This window comes from Symsagittifera roscoffensis, chromosome 6 (assembly GCF_963678635.1).
Source record: "Symsagittifera roscoffensis chromosome 6, txSymRosc1.1, whole genome shotgun sequence".
In the NCBI taxonomy this organism is placed as follows: domain Eukaryota; kingdom Metazoa; phylum Xenacoelomorpha; order Acoela; family Convolutidae; genus Symsagittifera; species Symsagittifera roscoffensis.
Window position 1 is genome coordinate 52252539 of NC_087067.1, and position 19299 is coordinate 52271837.

General features: G+C 39.2%; 3 protein-coding genes across 3 annotated transcripts; 2 read left to right on the top strand and 1 right to left on the bottom strand.

Annotated features, from left to right (window-relative positions):
- Positions 1 to 1346: 1346 nt before the first annotated feature.
- LOC134848805 (tyrosine-protein phosphatase non-receptor type 13-like) lies at positions 1347 to 7439 on the bottom strand. Its single transcript, XM_063866316.1, has 4 exons — positions 7005 to 7439; positions 6284 to 6568; positions 3503 to 6074; positions 1347 to 2140 (listed from the first exon to the last, which is right to left on the bottom strand). The coding sequence occupies exons 1-4, from the start codon at positions 7326 to 7328 to the stop codon at positions 1347 to 1349; spliced, it is 3975 nt and encodes a 1324-aa protein (XP_063722386.1). The 5' UTR covers positions 7329 to 7439.
- Positions 7440 to 9420: 1981 nt separating this feature from the next.
- Positions 9421 to 13627, top strand: LOC134848806 (uncharacterized). Its single transcript, XM_063866318.1, has 5 exons — positions 9421 to 9602; positions 10306 to 10486; positions 10577 to 12281; positions 12990 to 13130; positions 13398 to 13627. Exons 1-5 carry the CDS (start codon positions 9421 to 9423, stop codon positions 13625 to 13627), a joined length of 2439 nt encoding a protein of 812 aa, XP_063722388.1.
- Positions 13628 to 13899: 272 nt separating this feature from the next.
- LOC134848807 (uncharacterized) lies at positions 13900 to 14460 on the top strand. The gene has a single exon (XM_063866319.1). The coding sequence runs from the start codon at positions 13900 to 13902 to the stop codon at positions 14458 to 14460; it is 561 nt and encodes a 186-aa protein (XP_063722389.1).
- The last annotated feature ends 4839 nt before the right edge of the window (positions 14461 to 19299 follow it).

Consider the following 19299-nt stretch of genomic DNA (forward strand, 5'->3'; position numbering starts at 1 on the left):
AATTTGAAAAAAAGTGTCTCTTTTCAAAGTTCAATTGATTCAAGCTGTGCAATATGACACACGTACACAGACGGTATTCCCGAAAGTTCTCCATTGTTTTTGGCAAATCTACCTCATTGTCTAGTTTAGCAGTACCACCATATAACTCGTTCCCGCCGTCTTGTTTTTCAAAAAAGTGCGAATTGTCGATTTCGATGACTAGTCGTCTCATGCTATTCTGGTTGTTAAACTTAACAAGAACAAAATGTCAAAAAAGCGGACCTAGGATTTCCTCGAGGGGGACGGGTTTTCAATTTTTTTTGAAAACGTTTTGTCGCCTTTTTTCAGGTCAATCAAACTGATATTCCGAGAGCACAAAAAAACTCGTTTTTGGGCACTTCTTGTAAAATTTGACCAAAAACGCGGTTTTTGACCCGCGCTCGCCTTCAAAATTTGTATATATTGGCAACAAAGGCGCTTTTAGAAAAATTTTAGGTGAATAAAATTTTTCAATGTATAAATATTATTATATATAATATAAGTTTTGATGATTTGAATGACGAATAAAAGAAAACCAAAAATTGAAAAATTATATATAATTTTAAGTTGATCTTTTTAGGATTCAGTTGATTCAAGCAGTGAAATATAACCCATGAACAAAAGTTTAAAAGTATCTACCCTCCACCATATCGACGAACGGTTGTCTCGGAAGCTGTCCACTATTTTTAGCAAATCTTTTCCATTCTTTAGTTCAACAAAGCGCAGTAAATCTAGAACAAAACTGCTCGCGTATCAGGGCAAAGCCGTGAGTGTTCCGAATATCCCTTAATTCATATCGAATAGTTTTCAGGAAAAAAAATATTCAAAACCTATAAATTTTGGACAATATCAAAGTGTGAAATGTTGAGTCGTACAAAATTAAAACGACCGATCTGATCAGCTAGCCTCAGCTCGATTTGGAACAATTTTGTAGTACGGGATATTTCGCCAGGCATAAAAAAATTCGCGTTACGCGCGCATAATTTAGTCCAGAACATGATTAATTTTGGCAATATTCAAGCCCCCAGAACTTTACAGAAACCAATCGGAGGTAAAATATTTTTTAATATTTGAACTCAAGAAGTTGATATCATCAATGGAATTTTAAAAATTTTAGTCAAAAACTATTACTTAGATCGGTGAAAATTGACTGAATAAAAAACCACACCGAGCATTTTTCTTCGAAAGTCGGAAAAATAAAACTAGTTCAACAGTATGTTATTCATCTTAACTAAAACAAATTGTCAATAATATAAATCTCGATGATTTCAATGACAATTAAAAATAAGCTAAAAATCAAAAAAAATAAATCTTTTTAATTGATCTATTTAGGATTCAATTGATTCAAGCAGTGCAATATAACACAAGTACAAAAATTTAAACATTTCTTCCTTCCACAATATAGAAGGACGATATTCTCTGAAGTTGCCCACTACTTTGGGCAAATCTACTTCATGGTCTAGTTCAACAGTGCGCAATAAAACATGTAGTATTGTAATTACAGACGCTTGATTGTCAATATCAGCTGAAACAGCCAGAAATGTAGAGCTTTGTTCGCAGCGTTGCAATAACATCCGGGCTAAGTTGACAAATTGGATAATTTCTGAAGTAGCTGGCATCATTTCAACATGTTCGGAACTCCAATTTTTCAAGGTCAAAATTTGCACTTCAGTTGAGCTGCCTGATTGTCTTCGCTTGATTTGCAACTTTTTGTAGCTGGAAATTTGAGATTCCTCCGATTGTTTCAAATAAATTACAAAATCGTCAAATGTTAATTGCTCGCCTAGACTTTCTGGAACATATGTTAGGAGACCTGTTTCGTCAAAAGTAACAATCACTTTGACGTCCTGTTTCCAGATGATGTTCAAGAAGTCTAGAATATTCTGATCAGTAGGACTCTCATCCAAAATGTAAGACGATGGAGCGGTTTGCAGAGGGAAATAGTAATCAATCAGCAAGAAGTCCTCTTTTGATTCAATGTTTGGATAGTCGCTTGAACCGTTGGATTGCATAGTTGCAAGGTTCATCTCTTCAAACTGAACTTTCCACTCATTGGACAGAACTGAGTTTTTTGTATCTCGAACTTTTCGGGCGAGATTTCCTCCTATGTAGTGAGTCGCACCTAAGTTTTAAAACAACATTTTTTATCAGAATCTTACAACTGACAGAATCTTACAACTGACCGAACAGAATTATTTTCCGAACAAATTTTGTTTGTTGTTTGTCATTTTGCTCCATTCATTTGAAAAATTGGGAGGAACTTTGTATTCGGGTGTGGTTAATTTTTTTCTTATTTTTGTTTTCCACGCAAAATTATCTAAAAATAAACATCGGAGAGAGTTGAGTGATATAACATATGAAAGCCCTTACAGTCGTGATTCGAACGACATTAAAAATACAGTCGTAAGTCGAACGACATTAAGAATTTCACACTGTTTGAAATTTTTGGTATTAAGTCTTAATTCGAGCAAATAAAGCGAGCCAGCAGGCTTATAATAGCTTTTTTAAACGGCTTAAAAGCTTACAATCTATAGGTTATGAGGTGAAAAGTTAGTTTTACCCAAAGAACATTAGTTTTGTTTGAGTTTTTAGCGCTTTTTTGTAATCAATAACTTCAAAAGTTCAAAAAAACTTTGATTTTTTTAATTTTGTTTTCGTTTTCTTGGTCATTTTTTTCAAAAATGCAAGATAGGTTTTTTGATTTTTTCATACTTCCAATTTCGACACAGAAGCTCACCACTTGAAACACCACACAAACATAGCATTTCCACCTAGCAGCCAAACGATGAAACGATAGCCTATAAGTTAAACAATTACAAAAACCACAATTACAAAAATTTCATAAATTTGTCTCGAATGATGTTTAATTTGAGAAAAATCCGTCCAGTAGTAAAATTTTCGGCATTAAAAAAATCATCAGAAACTTTCAATGAGCTGCAACTAAGCCAACAAAAGCTGGGTAAACTCTCATTGAGTCACAAACAAAACTTTTGTCGTGACAAGTTTTGAGTTCCGATATGGCTATTGCTTTTTGTAGGCAAAAAAGATTTTAAAAAAAAGTTTAACCAGGAGCGGGTCTAGGATTTTCTCGAGGGGGCAGATTTTCAAAAAAGTTTCTGGACTTTTTTCAGGTCAACAAAATTGATTTTCCATTGTCCGAGCTATCCCAAAGCACTAAGCAGACCTTGTTTTGGCCAAATTATCCTGCGCCGCAGGCAAAATTTTGAAAAAACAGACCAAAAAAATGTTTTTTTTTTCGGCGCGCTCCCCCTTTAAATTTAGAATATATTGGCGCCAAAGGCGCCTTTAGAAGTTTTTTAGGACCCATCGCCAAAAGTTGATACCTCCAAATAGTACAAAGGCGGACCTTTTGGATTGGTAGGGGTTCGAATCTCTGAGAAAAAGGCGTCACCCCTCCCCCCCTAAATCCGCCCCTGCGTTGAACCATAGTTTAAACTTTCAGAAAAGTATGACTAGAACTGACCTTTGACTTTGAACAAGGGTTTCTCTATACCTCTTTTCTGAATTACCAAACAGTCGGGTTTCGTTCTCTCATAATCCGAAGCTCTCGATTGGACGACTGGCCAACGTGAAAAACCTCCGTTTTTCACTGATTCAATATCCGAAACTCGTTCAAGCAGACATGAACAAACTAGCTTCTGAAGTGAACAACTCTCCAAGTGTTCAAACTGCTCCCCTTTCCGGAGAATATCTAACTGAACAGTTCCTTCAGACTGCTTGATGAGCTTCATAGTCCCGCTGTTGTTTAAGAAATCACACTTGGATCCGTTGACTGTAAAACTAGGACTGTCAAAACGTAACTCACTAATCAAGTCGCCAGGTCTCAAATCACTTTGAATATCGGCTAAGCTACCTGGTGTTATACGTTTAACAATTGCAAAGTCTCGTTCTTGTTTTTCTCTGTTCAATGATTTGAAAACAATTCCCATGCTTTCATCAGCCAATTTATGAAGCTGGACGCTCATCTGAAGAATTTGTGACTCTTCGTGAACTTCATGAAAATTTGGAATTTCTAAGTTCCTGAGATTTGCGGTGGTTTTATTCTGATTGCTTGGATTTTGCTTCGTTTCCTTAGCTTGGTTTCTAACATGACATTTTGAAGTATGTATTAAAACTCCCGGCAAAGGTCGGCATAGTTCAAGACAGACGTTTCTTTTTGATGCGCGCACTGTGTGAACAAAATCATCATATGGCCGGTTTTTCATCGGAAAACCGTTTACACCTAAAATAACGTCACCATTTCTAATCACGCCAACTCTTTGAGCCGGTCCTCCCAGTTGAAGCTGACGAATTCTTGGAATTAATTCCTCGGATGTTCCGCAAGGCACGTCAGCAAACCCGGAAGCAGTGAATCCCAAAGAATCAACATCCTCATCACCTCTCGATTCCTCTTTTGTCAAAGTCACGAAGAAAGTGTTGTTTTTGTTTACAAACGAGTCATAACTAGGAGGAGGTCTTGGCTGGTACTCATTGATAGGCAACATCCATCGTTGCAACTCAATTCTCACAACTTGAGGAGCGCTTCGCAGAAGTGTAACCGTTTCTTTTGCGTCTATATTGTCAACTGAATTTCCATGTATCTTACACACCCGATCACCTGGTTTTATTTGCCCGTCTAAATCGGCAGATCCATTGGCTGTCAAACTTCTCACAAAGACGCCATTTCGAGAGTGATTGTCACATAGAACAACTCCTAATGCACCATTAATGCGACCAAGGTCAACTTTGAAGTAGTCTCCATGATTGACTTGATTGATCTTGTTACCTGGCGATGATGAAGAAACTTGATTGTTCGGTGAAGTCTCCAAAGGTGATAGAAAAACTTCGTCTTTAGTTGAGCTATTGTTCAATGACAGGTAACTTTTGGGAGAACCATCTTGTTCTTCTTGTTTTTCGGGTGAGACATTGCCGCCTTTGTCCCCTTTTTCTGATCCCGAATCCATAAACTCAAAGTCAAATGCAATACTTTCACCACGTTTTATTCTCCTTTTCACAGATATATTTTCGTTCTCTAAGAATTGACCTTCGGCTTTTTGAAAGCGAGATACTATGAGTTCAACTTTGGAACCAGAAATTGCAATCAAATTTCTAGCTTCAGTCAAATTTGACTCTTCTAAGCTCATACCATTGATGGCAAGAACCCTGTCTTCAGGCACGACAACCCCTTTACCATTTTGACTCGAAATCTCACAACCTGGAAGAACTCTGTCAATGTAAATTGATTTGTCACTTTTGCCATGTTTGAGTGTTAAACAATTTGTAATGTTGCCAATTGACTCCAGATGAATGGTTTCAACTCTGCGTACCGTTCCATTTTGATTTGAACTTGGAGGCGATCTAAGTGTTTTTGGTGATTGAGTAGTTTCTTTTGTGTCTGTTTCAAAATTGCCTTTTCTTGATTTTTCTTCAATGTTATTGTCATTTTTAAGTGTTGCATTTTCGTAAATTGTATCGTTTCTTCCGGATAAATATAATCTGATTCTTTTCTTTTCGTTGAATGAAGCAAATTTTTCATCTAAAGACCCGAAGAGACTCCCGACTGAAAATGTCATCCGCATTTTCTCACTAGTTTCCGCTTCACTTCTCTGAATTTTGATCGCGCGGTTTAGTTTGAATAATACATTACACAGTTGGCTAAAATAAAGAGCCTTGAAAAGATCAGATCTGAAATTCAACCGTAATTTGTTATTCTCCGATGACTTAATTGAAAATGTCACTTCCCCGTCGGCCAAACTTCCACTTAAGACTTCGTTCCAGTCGTGCGTGAAAACAATTTTTCGCTCCCAATCGCTTTCATTCGCCAGAATTCCGAGAAGTCCCGAAGAAGACACAGCGACTAAGTTAGCTTCGTTTCCATCGCCAAGTTGATAGTAGAAGCAGCCGAAGTCGGGAAGTTTGGCAGCTTCTCGTATCAGGAGACTCTGTGCCTCCGATCTCTCGTAGCCGAAATAGTTTCTGTGCACTCGGCATAGTTCGGATACCAGTTCGTCCTCTCCGAACCACTCAACGATGCTCTCAGAAACATAACTTCGTATCTAAACAGACGTATGAGGTATGATACTTAAAGCCCGAATTTTTTGAAGCATTAAACAGCTTAAAATGGGTGAGTAAAACAGAAAAAAGGGTCATGCAAAAATTAGGAGGGAGTGGCGGTCAATAAAGATGGGACTTGCCTGCTAATGTTAGACAGTTTCAAATGGCAATGATGAACAAATAAGTTGTAAACAGATCAAAAAAGACTGACGTTTGTGTTGTCTGCAGTGTGTCCAGTGTAGTCGCCGTACTCTGCCTGGAGAGCGATAGCCCCGAAGAGGATCGAATCCACCTCGGAACAGTCGAGTCTCTCACTCACAATGTCCCTTCTAGTCTGCCAGTACAACAGATGCTTAGTGCACTCACTCTTAATGCACTCCTCTCCATCTGTCTTTTCTACTGCAGATGGAGAGTTAGTTGAGGGGTAGAATTTGAGGAGGAAATGGAGCTTGAAAGAGGGCACACTGCCTGACAGCCATTCTTTAGGTGCCACCTCCTGAAATATTATCTCATTCCTTCAAGTTAACCTTTGAAATGCTGTTTAATTCCTCGAAGTTAACTTTATCTCTCCTGTTCTTGTTAAGTGTCCACGGAAACATAGTAAAGTAAGGATATTAGTCTGCATAATCTGTTCTAATACCGAATCATGGAATTCTGATACAATTTTGAGTTTCCAAACAAAAGATCAACAAAAAATCAAGACTCTGCGTCAGAAGCGCATTATCTCCCAAAAACTAATTTAGTTCAGACGAGCAAAATTTCATCTTTTTGATTGATTTCATCTTAAAAATTGGCTCTTCAGAGTAGAAAGGTCATCGAAGCTTAACCCAAAATCAACGCTCAAAAAAACCTATTCTGTAACCTTAAGCACAAAAATTGGGCTCGCAATTACTCAGATGTTTGTCCGCTGATCGAACGCAATTAGAACTCACCTTGAGTGTGTGTTTGAGATTCAAGAAGAGATACTCGTCCTTCTCATTAACCCACGCGAGGCCAAAATAAAAATGCTCGACTACATTCAACTGCTGCACAACCACATCAAACAGTTCTTGCACCCTGTTCACCTCTGTGCACTCTAATTCAAACAGTCTCCCATTTGAAGTCTCGACAATCACCACACTGCGGTTCGAATCCGGCTCAGAAACAGACGTGGTAAGGTTTTTAAAATCAACATGTACTTTAGATTGTCGTTTCAAATTGATGTATCGAGGCTTTTTATTCTGCCAGTATTCGAACTCCGGTCCGTTTATAGACATAGTTCTCAGTATAGTTTGTAGTTTATAGATCGGTTATAGTGTAAACATACAAAAATTTTATGAAAACAAGGAAGTTAGCAAACTTTCAAAGCGCTTAAATAAAATGTAGAATTAAGCTTATCAATGGCAAAAAAAGGATATAAAAATGGTAAAAAAGAAACGCATACAGTTTTAGTGTTCATTCCTTCGATGACGCAACATGACAGCAACTTATAGTCGCACAGATGGCATGTCAATATTAACGCAACTATAGAAAACGCTTCCAGCACAAACACCATTGCGAAATAACTTCAAAAAGGAAAATTCTAACAAACTGACATTGAACAAAAAAAACAGCGACTCTCAAATTTGTATCCCTTTTTTTCCCGAAAACAGCTTTCTCAAAATAAAACATAAGCAAGGGCGGAAAACAAACCATTCAAATTTATTATTCGAACTACAACATCAGATGGAAGCTTTGTATTTTTACCACAAAAAATTAATGTCGTATATAAATGTCGAGCTTCGGGCAGCACATTTAAGCTCTTTCCGTCGTGATTCCATGAAAAACCACAAATTTTTCTTGTTTTAAATGAAAATCGTGCCAGTGCTGTGTCAAATTTTTTAGTGGTGGTGTTTCGCAGATGTTATCAACCTTTTCTTTTAGTTCCACCAAATCAACTTTCTGAGCTCCGCTAAAACTCTATGAAAATGCTATTTGGACAAATAAATCCACGCCGTAAAAAAGTTTTTTTTTCAACACAAAAAAAAAACAGGCCAGAAATGACATTGCAGGGAAACTTTTGAAACGTGTGGGTAAAAAAATAGGTTTTTTCGGCGCGCGCTCCCCAACAAATTAAGTTTGTATTGGTGCCAAAGGCGCCTTTGGAAAATCTTTAAGGTTGGTCGACAACAATTAAGTTTGGCAACATAGTACAAAAGGAAAGAACCTTTGAAGAAGTTTAGCAACTGGATTTGAAAGAGGAATGGTTGCTCCCCCCACCCCAGCCCCCACACTTCTGCACGCTACTGGACCAGAAATTGAAAGACTTTCCTGCAACTTGAATATATCACTTTAAACAAATGAAGTGAGTCGAGAAAGCAGTATCTTTTCTCTTAAAAGAGGTTCCTATATACTATTTACAGAACTATAAATAATGTTTTTGGTTTGTTTTTCCAAAAACTCGGATTCAAAAACAAACATTTGAGTGAGCGAAAACCCAAGTCAAAACTCGAAGTAACTTTTCTGAGATTCAAATCATGATTGACATTAAGTACTCTTGCAATTAGCAAGTGTTATCAATCCAAGTATTAAATGTTTTCTAGTAAGCGGTGAGAGGAACTTAGCATAGTAGAAACGCGTTCACGTTTAGAACGTCGGATAGTGTAAGTGACCCATTCCATGGCAATGAGAGTAACTGAAGACGAGCTCTCATTTGACCTCTAGCTTCAGGTCTTTCACCGACTGACAACTTCGGCTGGCATAGAGATACTAGAAGAAAGTTCTTGAAAGTACACAAAAAACGGCCGAGTCGCGCAAAAAAAATGTCGCTCATAAAACTCAGTCTGGAATGAGGGGTAATATGAAAAAGGTACTTTGATTAGACAGGCCAGAAAGCTGTTCATAGATCTTTTGCGCAATAAATTATGTCTAACCGAAACACTTCTTGGGCGATTCCAGCTTTATTATCATTCTACAGCGGGCATCTGCTGATAATTTTAAAATTTCAAAAATTATCTTTAATAAAAAATATTATCGTTACAGGTAGCTGTTCACATTAAAAATAACGAGGAATTATTTGTTATATTTCGCGTTTTTTAAACCAATATCGGCAAGTTTGATAAGCGTTTGTTGAAGCCTAAAAAAGACATCTCAGCTTTCTACTTGAACTAAATCTACGATTGAACTGATTTACTTATTTAAAACCGCATTTAACAAAAATCAATTGACTTCTATCTATAACTCATGAAATAATTTACACTCTTTGCGAATCACTAGTTTTATTCAGTCGGATTGGTGATTTTTCGTTTCCCAACTTTTGCTGCACAACATTTTTGGTGCAACGCGACTCACGAACGAACCAAAGATTAGAAACAAAGAGGAAAGTTAAAAATGTCATCACCTGCTAGTGACATGAGCAACGTGACGCTCACTCTTCCTGCTTTGAAGCGATCAAGAAGTGCTAACATCGGTGTCATTACCCGATCGGAAAATGCCGTCTCAGCAATCTTCAACAAAGAGGCATCTGCTCTAACCTACAAGGAAATTGGAACTCTCAAGGCCAATCTCACGATGTGCGAACAAAAAAAAGGAACTGGAAGAGCTTAATCAGCAAATTTCAAATGTTCTAAACGATGATGAAGATGCAGTTGAAGTTGAATTGGAAGAAGCTGAGAAAATCTACCTTCAAGTAGATTGTTTGATGTAAATGATCACAACTATGTTAGATGACCGAGGAAAAAATTCAACTGAATCGGTCAAAGATGAAGACAGCGCAAGCGGAACAGGATCCTACAAATCCACTTCCCAACGTGGTGCTGGCCGAAACCAAGATACTTGCCTGAAGTTGCCGAAACTGAATTCGCCAACATTTAGCGGAAGGTATGATCAATGGCTACCTTTCTTAGATTCCTTTGATGGAGCAGTTCACTCAAATACAGCGCTGTCTGATGTTCAGAAACTGCAATACCTAAAGGGTGCCCTCAAGGATGAACCGTTTCGTTTGCTATCCTACTTGCCTACTACAAACGCGAACTACTCAGTCGCAAGGGAACTTCTAAAGGATCGATATGCTGATGTCAAGATGATCTCACACGCTCACTTGGAAGCAATTTTTGAATTCACTCCAATGAAGCATGAGTCATCCGCTGCAATACGTCACTTGATTAATACCTACACGGAAAACACGATGACACTGACAGGACTTGGACTAAAAATTGAACAATGCGATTTGATCTGGGTTCACGTTTTGGCCTAGAAATTAGATCCTGAAACTAGAAGACAATGGGAACTATCCTGCGCGGGAAGTGACGTGCCAAAAATCAAACAGATGAAGAAGTTCTTGGAGGAACGATCTCGCGCCCTAGAAGCTACGAAGGACCTCCAGTTACCTTCAATTCATAGAAAAAATCATCAAGGAAATTCAGACCAATCTGGAAACTCTAAGAGAGATGACAAGGTACAGACATACCACACAAACTCTGTTAAGACGATCATCTGCCCATGCTGCAGTGGTGATCACCGCGTGTATCAATGCACATAATTTCAGGAAATGTCTATTTCCAATAGAAGACAAGAAGCCAAATCAAAGCGATTATGCTTCAATTGCCTGTCCCTTGGACACCAAAATCATGAGTGCAAGTCGAAGTCAACGTGCCAAACCTGTCGAAAGGGTCATCACTCGTTACTTCACATCCATACAGACCCAAACAAGCAACCGGGACCTGAAAATAAGTTTGCGGGTCACGGGGGTACTACCAGTGCTACTACCATACTGGGAACTGTACTAATTGAGGTGAAAACTGCAAATGGCGGTTATCACAATTGTCGAGCCTTACTGGACAGCGGATCTGAATGCAGTTTCGTTACAACCAGCTGTGCTAACCGACTCAAGCTACCAATCAAGAAATTGACTCTTCAAATAACTCGAGTTGGCGGAGGAGCAAAAACTGTGAAATCTGGTTCTGTCAATCTGGAAACAAAGGATTCTCAGAATCAATCTCTACATATTGAAGCCTTCACTCTTCAAAAACTTTCTGGCTACCTGCCCAGAGAACGGATGAATATACCGAACAGTTTGGATATCACACGTCTTAAGCTCTCGGACCCAGACTTTGATAAACCAAAGGAAATCGATATAATCCTAGGCTGTGATGTCTACAACGACATTGTTGGCTGCGAAAAGATTAAGCTTACAGACAAGCTTTATGCACGTGAGACTCTATTTGGTTGGATGATTAGCGGCAAAACACCCGGTCCTCCAACAACCTTCTTCAAGTCATTTCATGTGTCTATTGGCGATAGTCTAAGGAAATTTTGGGAATTAGAAGAAATTCCTGATTTCAAAAAGACGACAACAGAAGAAGATCGATGTGAATCTCACTTTAAGGAAACAACCATAGTACAAAATGGACAATTCACCGTGCAGCTGCCTTTCAAGCCCAATAGTCAACTTGGCGACAGTTTAGCACAAGCAAAACGCAGATTCAATTATCTCGAGCGACGACTGGAACAGAATCCAGAACTAAAAGATCGCTATACCGCATTCATAGACGAATTTCTCGATATGGGGCCTATGGAGTACATACCACCTGGAGAAATCGAAAAGCCAGTTGATAGCGTATATTATCTGCCACTTCACTGCGTTTTCAAGGAAGATTCTACTACCACAAAGCTACGTGTAGTTTTCGACGGATCTGCAACAACATCAACCGGACAATCACTCAACGACACTTTGATGGTTAATTCCACGGTACAAGACGACCTCTACTCGATAATCATGCGCTTCAGGTTCTACCCAATTGCTTTATCAGCAGATATCGCAAAAATGTACCGACAAGTTGCTCTAGAGGACAAATCGAAGGATTTCCATCGCATACTTTGGAGATCAAATAAATCGGATGAAATCAAGCATCTCAGGATGACACGTGTTACATATGGAATAGCTTCGTCAGCTTTCCAGTCAACAAGATGCCTCAATGAAGTAGCAGATCAATCTAAGAACCCAATGATCAAAGAAAGTCTCAAAAATTGTTTCTATGTAGACGACTTTCTTGGTGGCGCTAATGATAAGCATGAAGCAGAAAGATTCATCTCTGATTTATGCGAAGAGCTGAACTCTCATGCATTTCCTCTACGAAAATGGACTTCAAGCAATGCTAAAATAATTGAAGGATTGCCAGAACATCTCCGCGAAAAATCGGATGTGCTGGAACTTTTCTCTGACGAATACAAAATCAAGGCGCTAGGAGTCAGTTGGAAGCCCAATAAGGACATCTTTTGTTTTTCAACTGCCTTACCAGAGCTAAAACTGCTTACAAAGAGGACTCTTCTGTCCACAATTTCAAAATTGTTTGATCCGATGGGATGGCTAGCTCCATTCATCATCAATTTCAAAAGTCTCATGCAATAGCTATGGGTCCAAGGTTTTGATTGGGATTCTGAAGTCAATCAGAAATCCAAGGAAAAATGGTATGAGCTCACCGGAACTTTGCCTTAACTACTGGAACTACAGATACCAAGATCTATGAGCTCACATCCAAGAAAGGAGGTTCAACTTCACGTAGTCTGTGATGCTTCCGAAAAAGCATATGCAGCCGCAATCTATGCAAAAATTACCAATGATGATGGCAAAACTTTTGCGTATCTACTGACCTCCAAAACAAAGGTTGCTCCGGTCAAAGCAATCTCTGTTCCCAAATTAGAGCTCTGCGGTGCAAGTTTAGCTACCAAATTTCTTAAATCAGTTCATTCAATTTTGAGGAAAATAAATCTCAAGATAACTTCACACGCCTGGACTGATTCAACAATTGTCTTGCAAAGGCTTGCTCAACTTCCAAGAACGTGGAACACTTTTGTTGCAAACAGAGTTTCACAAATACAAGAGACCCTACCCAGAAGTGATTGGAAACACGTGCCAACAGCAGTAAATCCAGCTGATTTAGCCTCTCGTGGTGTATTAGCTGACACATTAATATCTTCCTCACTCTGGTGGAATGGACCAGATTGGCTGACCAAGGATGAAAGGCACTGGCCCAACCTACTACCATCTCTAGTTGAAGCACCTGAAAAACGAACCGTCAAAGCCAAGACTAATGCAGAAAGTGAACAAATTCGAACTGTTCTCGCAAATCATGCTCAAAACGAAGAAATGACGGATGGAATTTTTCGTTTAAAGGATCACAGCACTTGGAACAAGACAGTACGCATCGCATGCTATGTACTATCATTTGTTCAACATCTTTAGCATAGAATATCGACAAACTATCGGAAGCGGCTCAGATCTAAGCGGACATCTGATGTACAACTTGAAGAAGATTGTCTTAGTCCTAAAAATAGAATCATGGCAAAAATGTTAATTCTTCGTTTAGACCAAGAAATACACTTCAAATCAGAGCTAAATTGTCTGAAGGTGATAAGGGAGCTGAGTAAAACATCGAAACTACTCAATCTTAGTCCGTTTTTCGACAAGGATTACGATCTACTAAGAGTTGGAGGCAGACTTTCACAATCAAACTATCCAACAGACAAGAAGTTTCCAATACTCGTTTCGAAAAAATCTGATTTAGTATCCCTACTCTTCATGGCGGGGGGCAATTAGTACTGAACACAATGAGAGAGGAAATTTGGATAATCGGAGGCCGTGATCTAGTTCGACAGTTCATTAGAAGATGCATGAGATGTGTCCGATTTAGTCAGCAACCTACTTCTCAATTCATGGCTGATCTTCCTAGAGAAAAAATAACACCCGCAAAACCATTTGCTCAATGTGGAATAGACTTTGCTGGTCCCTTTGAAATTAAGGAAGCAGGGGTCTCAAAAATTTATGTTGCCGTCTTTGTTTGTCTCGCGACAAAAGCTATTCATTTGGAAATGGTTACTCGTCTAACCGAAGAAGCATGCATTCTTTCATTGAAACGATTTACTGCACGCCGTGGCAAACCTGAGAAGATCTTAAGTGACAATGGAAGCAATTTTATCGGGGCTCGAAATGATCTGATCAAAATCAAGGAACTGCTCGACAAAAATGGAACGGACAAATCAGTTGTTAGTTTCGTCAATAGCCAAGGAACTGAATACGTCACCATCCCTCCTCGTGCTCCTCACTTCGGAGGACTCTGGGAAGCAGCTGTAAAAAGTATGAAGAGACATATGCGAAAAGTTATAGGACTGCAACGTCTCAGTTTTGAAGAATTTCTTACAATTCTTAATCAAATTGAAGCTGTCTTAAACTCACGACCATTGTATCCAATGTCAAGTGATCCTAACGACCCAACTCCGCTGACACCCGCTCATTTTCTGATAGGGGAATCATTGCTAACTCTTCCCTCTGCTGACATCCAAGTTTCAACCAATGTACGATATCGACTATTACAGAATATGATCAAGGATTTCTGGAAAGTTTGGAAAACGGATTACCTCATAACGCTATAAATACGGAAAAAATGGTTCACGGATGGCCCAGAATTTAAAGTTGGCAACCTAGTCCTACTTGCCGAAGACAGTGAACGACCGCTAGAATGGAAAACTGGACGAATCATAGAAGTTTATCCTGGAAATGACTCGATTGTTCGAGTGGTAAAAGTGAAGACCACAACTGGTGAATACATACGCCCAGTCGCGAAGCTGCGGAAGCTACCAGTATAGCAACCAAGTCATATCTAATGTGCAGTTCATTTAAAACAAGAACTTTATAGTGCTAAAAATTGCAAAAATATCAAAAATGTGCAGTTTTCAAATTTTAAGTGGTAGTACCCCCATGACCCTTTTGAAAGTAGGAACCTAAATTACCCCCTATGCAATGCATTATGGTCTGAATCGTTCATATTGACCTTTTTCATGTAAATTCCCAATGTTTTAAATTCCCAGCATTAAAATTCGTTTGAGGTTGTACCCTCATGACCCAAAATGTAATTATTGTCTGAAAACAGCTAGGACAAACTTTCGCTCATGACTCGTACCGTTAATACTTCACTTGTATACTCCTTACTTATGGTGCAGTCACATTTAGTTCATTTATTGAATAATTGTTTACATAATTACCGTTGAACAGTCATTCGCTGTCATGCGATTCGCTGTCATCTGGTCCTATTCGCTTGTTGACCCTGCAGTGTCGCTGGCAGCGCTTCCACGCAGATGCTACCAAGGAAACTCGAGTTTGCATCTCCGCATAGTACATGCAGCAGACCCTCTCTTCGTCGCAGAGAAACAGAACTGCATGGCACCACGCATATGGAAGATACAAACTTTTCCCCTTCTCAAGAACACCATAGCGGACCAGTTTCTTCTGCTGAGAACCAAGGTTCCTCAGATACTTAGCAGCATCGAAGAAACCCTGCAGGTCCTCCCGGTCGACAGCGCCCCGCCTACTGGACATTCGCACCTCGCCATGTGGAGGCAGACGTGGTGCTCTACCCGACTCCGCCCTACTCTTCCTCTCCTTCGTCTCATACACTGTAAATGGGTAGTCATATCCAGACATAATAACGATCTGAAAATTGAAGACACTTCAAGGGAGGCGGAATGTTGAAGCCTAAAAAAGACATCTCAGCTTTCTACTTGAACTAAATCTACGATTGAACTGATTTACTTATTTAAAACCGCATTTAACAAAAATCAATTGACTTCTATCTATAACTCATGAAATAATTTACACTCTTTGCGAATCACTAGGTTTATTCAGTCGGATTGGTGATTTTTCGTTTCCCAACTTTTGCTGCACAACAGCGTTTTCATGTTCCGACTTAAGCGTTTTCGGCAAAACCAACGTGACCTTTTTATATTTTTAAATTAAAGTATCCTAATACTTGAGACAGATGCATCAGAGAAACTAAATTTTTAACGGATTTGATTAATCTAATGAGGTATTGACTTTATTTTTTGAGCTTTTTTACCTCCAGAATTATATTGTTATAAAAATTTTACACATATATTTATTTTATTATTGTTAAGTGCATCTGAAAAATTAGGTCACAGTTTAAGTCAGAAATCATCAAAAGCTGGGAGTCTAGCTTAGAAAAAATGTAAATTAGTTAACCATAATCCCTTTGAAACATTTTGTTGAGAAACTTTTTTTTTACTTTTTTCTACTTCCAGCTATTTGATGATTCATTTTTTGTACCTAATGTGTCCAATTTAAAGCTAAATCAGCAACAAGTTCGATACACTTGGTGTGAAAGTTTTATGCATGTTTGACCAATGTAAGTCTGGTTCAATTTATGAAGGTCTTGTTCGACTCCAGTGAGGTAAACTTGGTAAACAGCGGCTGCTATTGAAAATGTCATTATCAGACATGATTGTGCGGCGAATAGAAAAACTAACATAGGTAGCTCTCCACAAAATGATTTAGAAGGTCCAATTAATGGTGACCCAGTTGCAGCAAAAGCTTTGCAGTTAGTTTTATTTAAAATCAAAATATGTAATGGATATTGGTGTTTCTCTTTTATTCCCAACACCTGTGAATTGTAGTTGTTTCACCATTTGTTGATGAAGTATTGGAGTGCCATTAGAACGAGAAAAATCAAAAAATCATCAGAGGGAGTCGGAAAAACTGAGACAGTTCTGGGAGGTAGACGCGCCAACGATCACGAGTAAAATGGGCTGTTAAAAACGTTAATTGTTCAGTATGTAAATTCCAAAAGATAATCAACTTGATCTCACAAAGTTAACAATAAGAATGACACTAAAGGTTAACCAAGGGTGACAGACTATGCCAAGGACAGCAACTGCTAACAGACTAATTAGCACCACGATTGACAGTTGATTGATGGCTGTAAGTTGAACTAAATGAACACTATATGACACTTCCCCTTCAAAAGATGAAACTTTAAATGACTGAAAAATTTGACTACTGGATGTTGGTTCTAAGTTATTGCTGAAGAAAATTACTGGCTGAAACGTTTTGAAGATACTTAACAAATTTACTAACAACGGATTTTTAGCAAGTAAAGGATCACTTAGTGGTGATAAACGTTTTGAGTTTTTAGTCCAATAATGACCAACCCTCTCCCTGGGCTTTAAATAGTTTTGTTTTTCAGTTTAAGTTTCTGAGTTACTTTTCCCCACTCTTTGTCATTCTTGCTGATGAAATAGATCATCACCCCTCCCATCTTTGTCACGTCTGTTCTTTTTCTCCCGCTCCTTTTCGATGCTGTCTCGTCCTGACTATCTTCTCGAGTGCTATACGATAACAGCCTGGCCTTTCGTGTTGTTCTCTTCTTCTTTTCCGTGGGTACCGACAATGTTTGGTCCCCTGGATGCGACAATGTTGGGTCCCCTGGATTTCTTTCCATTTCGCCGCCTAGTGCCGGGATCGTATCCTGATCGCTTCCGGTGTCTGGTACTGGATTGGTTGCTGGTTGTTCGCTCGCTTGTGCTGATCCTGCTTGTGCCTCCGCGGGTGTTTGAACTGTCCGTTTGACCGAGATAATCGGTAGATCCTCACTGTCCTCCGATTCGGAACCACTGTTTTCGAATCGGCGCCCGGTTTGCTTCCGCTGTTTTTCGGTAGCTGCTTTTTTTGTTGCCCGCTCTTTCACTTTGCGCGGAGTCGGTGGTGGTAGGACCGCTTGTAGTAAGGCCGCTTTTGAATTCTTCGATTTTGGCTTCATGGCCACACCCAATTTTCTAAGAACAACCCTGTTATTTAAAGTTAACGTATGAGCCTTTTCTGCTTCGACTTTAGAACGAAGTTGTTCATACCTTTTCAGATTCCGGTTTCCGGTTTGCTGGAATAACAATCCAAAGGGTCCCGGTTGTCCGCTCGTGCCTGCGGATTTCAGTACGGACGGTTCGTCGTCCTGATTTTCCGTTTGCTCATTTGTCAGCTTCATTGTTTAAGGTCGTACGCCAGATCTGACCTTACGCTCCAGTTTGTATCAGCAGGGTGTGGCATGTCCCTCTCATTTGAGTCGGCGTCATCTAAACAAGCATTTTTCGTTTTTATTACCCGCGACCAATCCAGATTTTGGAGAGATGTTTTTTTTGTAAGGTTTCTTAGGACAGTGTTTGCTTCGCGACCATGGTGCGCCTCGAAGGGCGAGATTTTTAGTGTCGCATTCTTCGAAAATCTGAGAGCACCAAGGGCCCTTTCGATCATTTTCTCTAAGGGTTCGGGTTGTTTTTCTTGGACGAAAGTCAGTATTGAGTTTTTAAGACTACCAATGGTGCGCTCTACGCACCCAGTTGCCCGGTGATCATTTACTGGTGATTTTATGATTTCGATACCCTCCCCATTACAGATTGCTATAATTTCGTTTGACATAAAACTTGTCCCCTGGTCTAGGTGAATTTTCCTTGGCACCCCGTGGTTTGTTATATAACTTTTTAAAAACTTCATTATTTTATCAGACCGGTTGTTTCCACAGACCATCGCCGATGGCCAACGAGAAAACCGATCGACCGCCACTAACACGTATTTTCGGGATTCATTTAAATAGTTAATGGGGCCCCAAAAATCAATTTGGACTGATTCGTTGGGTTCCTTCGGTTCAGGTATATTTCCGAGCTGAATTTCACTTAAAATCGTTTTTGAGTTCTTACCGGCGGCGGTGCATTCAGGGCAGTTCTCGGCTTTTGACCGGTAAAGGTAGGGATAACAGACGTCTTTTGCGGCATCGAACATATTGTTCTTCCCGTGGTGGTAAGCGTGGATTCTATTGTTAATTGCAGTTTGGAGGTTCATCGGTATCACGAGTTTTTCATCCATCCAAACGACTTTTTCTTTGACGTAGAAATCATTAACGAATTGAGAGTAAAAGCGATTCATAGCAGTAATTTTTTCGTGGATATTTGGATCTTTCGTAATTATTAAGTCTCTAATCGCGCTAAGTTGGGGGTCAGAAACGTAATTTGACTCATTTTACGTAATCAGAAACGTGATTAAACTTTAAGTTGAACAAATCGGGAAGTGAGGTAATCTGGCTTACAGTTTTGTAATTACGGGCTATTATTGACATGCATACCAATTTCGAGTCCACTGGTGGGATTGTCTCGCCTTTGAATGCCGATGGTAACGATGGGACAGTGTTTGTTCGGACTGATTTTGTTTCTTTTGTGATTGCTTCTAAGTTTAAATTCGGTGGTAATTCTTCTATTTCGTCACTGCTACTGTCTAAGCTTGGTTGTTGTTTTAAAAACTTCTGCCATTTTTTCATACTTTTGTCCATTTCGATTTGAGTTTTTGAATTGTGAATTTTTGAATTTGATAATTTAAAACAACTTTCCTTCGATTGAGTAATAGCACCGACTAAATTACTAGGTAAGTTGCGTAGC

Coding starts and splice junctions, on each gene's coding strand:
- LOC134848805 (XM_063866316.1), bottom strand. CDS start 7,328: ATGTCTATAAACGGACCGGAGTTCGAATACTGGCAGAATAAAAAGCCT. Junction 6,569..7,004: donor ATCTCAAACACACACTCAAG/GTGAGTTCTAAT, acceptor ATAATATTTCAG/GAGGTGGCACCTAAAGAATG. Junction 2,141..3,502: donor ACCCTTGTTCAAAGTCAAAG/GTCAGTTCTAGT, acceptor TTTAAAACTTAG/GTGCGACTCACTACATAGGA.
- LOC134848807 (XM_063866319.1), top strand. CDS start 13,900: ATGGTTACTCGTCTAACCGAAGAAGCATGCATTCTTTCATTGAAACGA.
- LOC134848806 (XM_063866318.1), top strand. CDS start 9,421: ATGTCATCACCTGCTAGTGACATGAGCAACGTGACGCTCACTCTTCCT. Junction 9,603..10,305: donor CTCAAGGCCAATCTCACGAT/GTGCGAACAAAA, acceptor TCCTGAAACTAG/AAGACAATGGGAACTATCCT. Junction 10,487..10,576: donor ACTCTAAGAGAGATGACAAG/GTACAGACATAC, acceptor ACATAATTTCAG/GAAATGTCTATTTCCAATAG.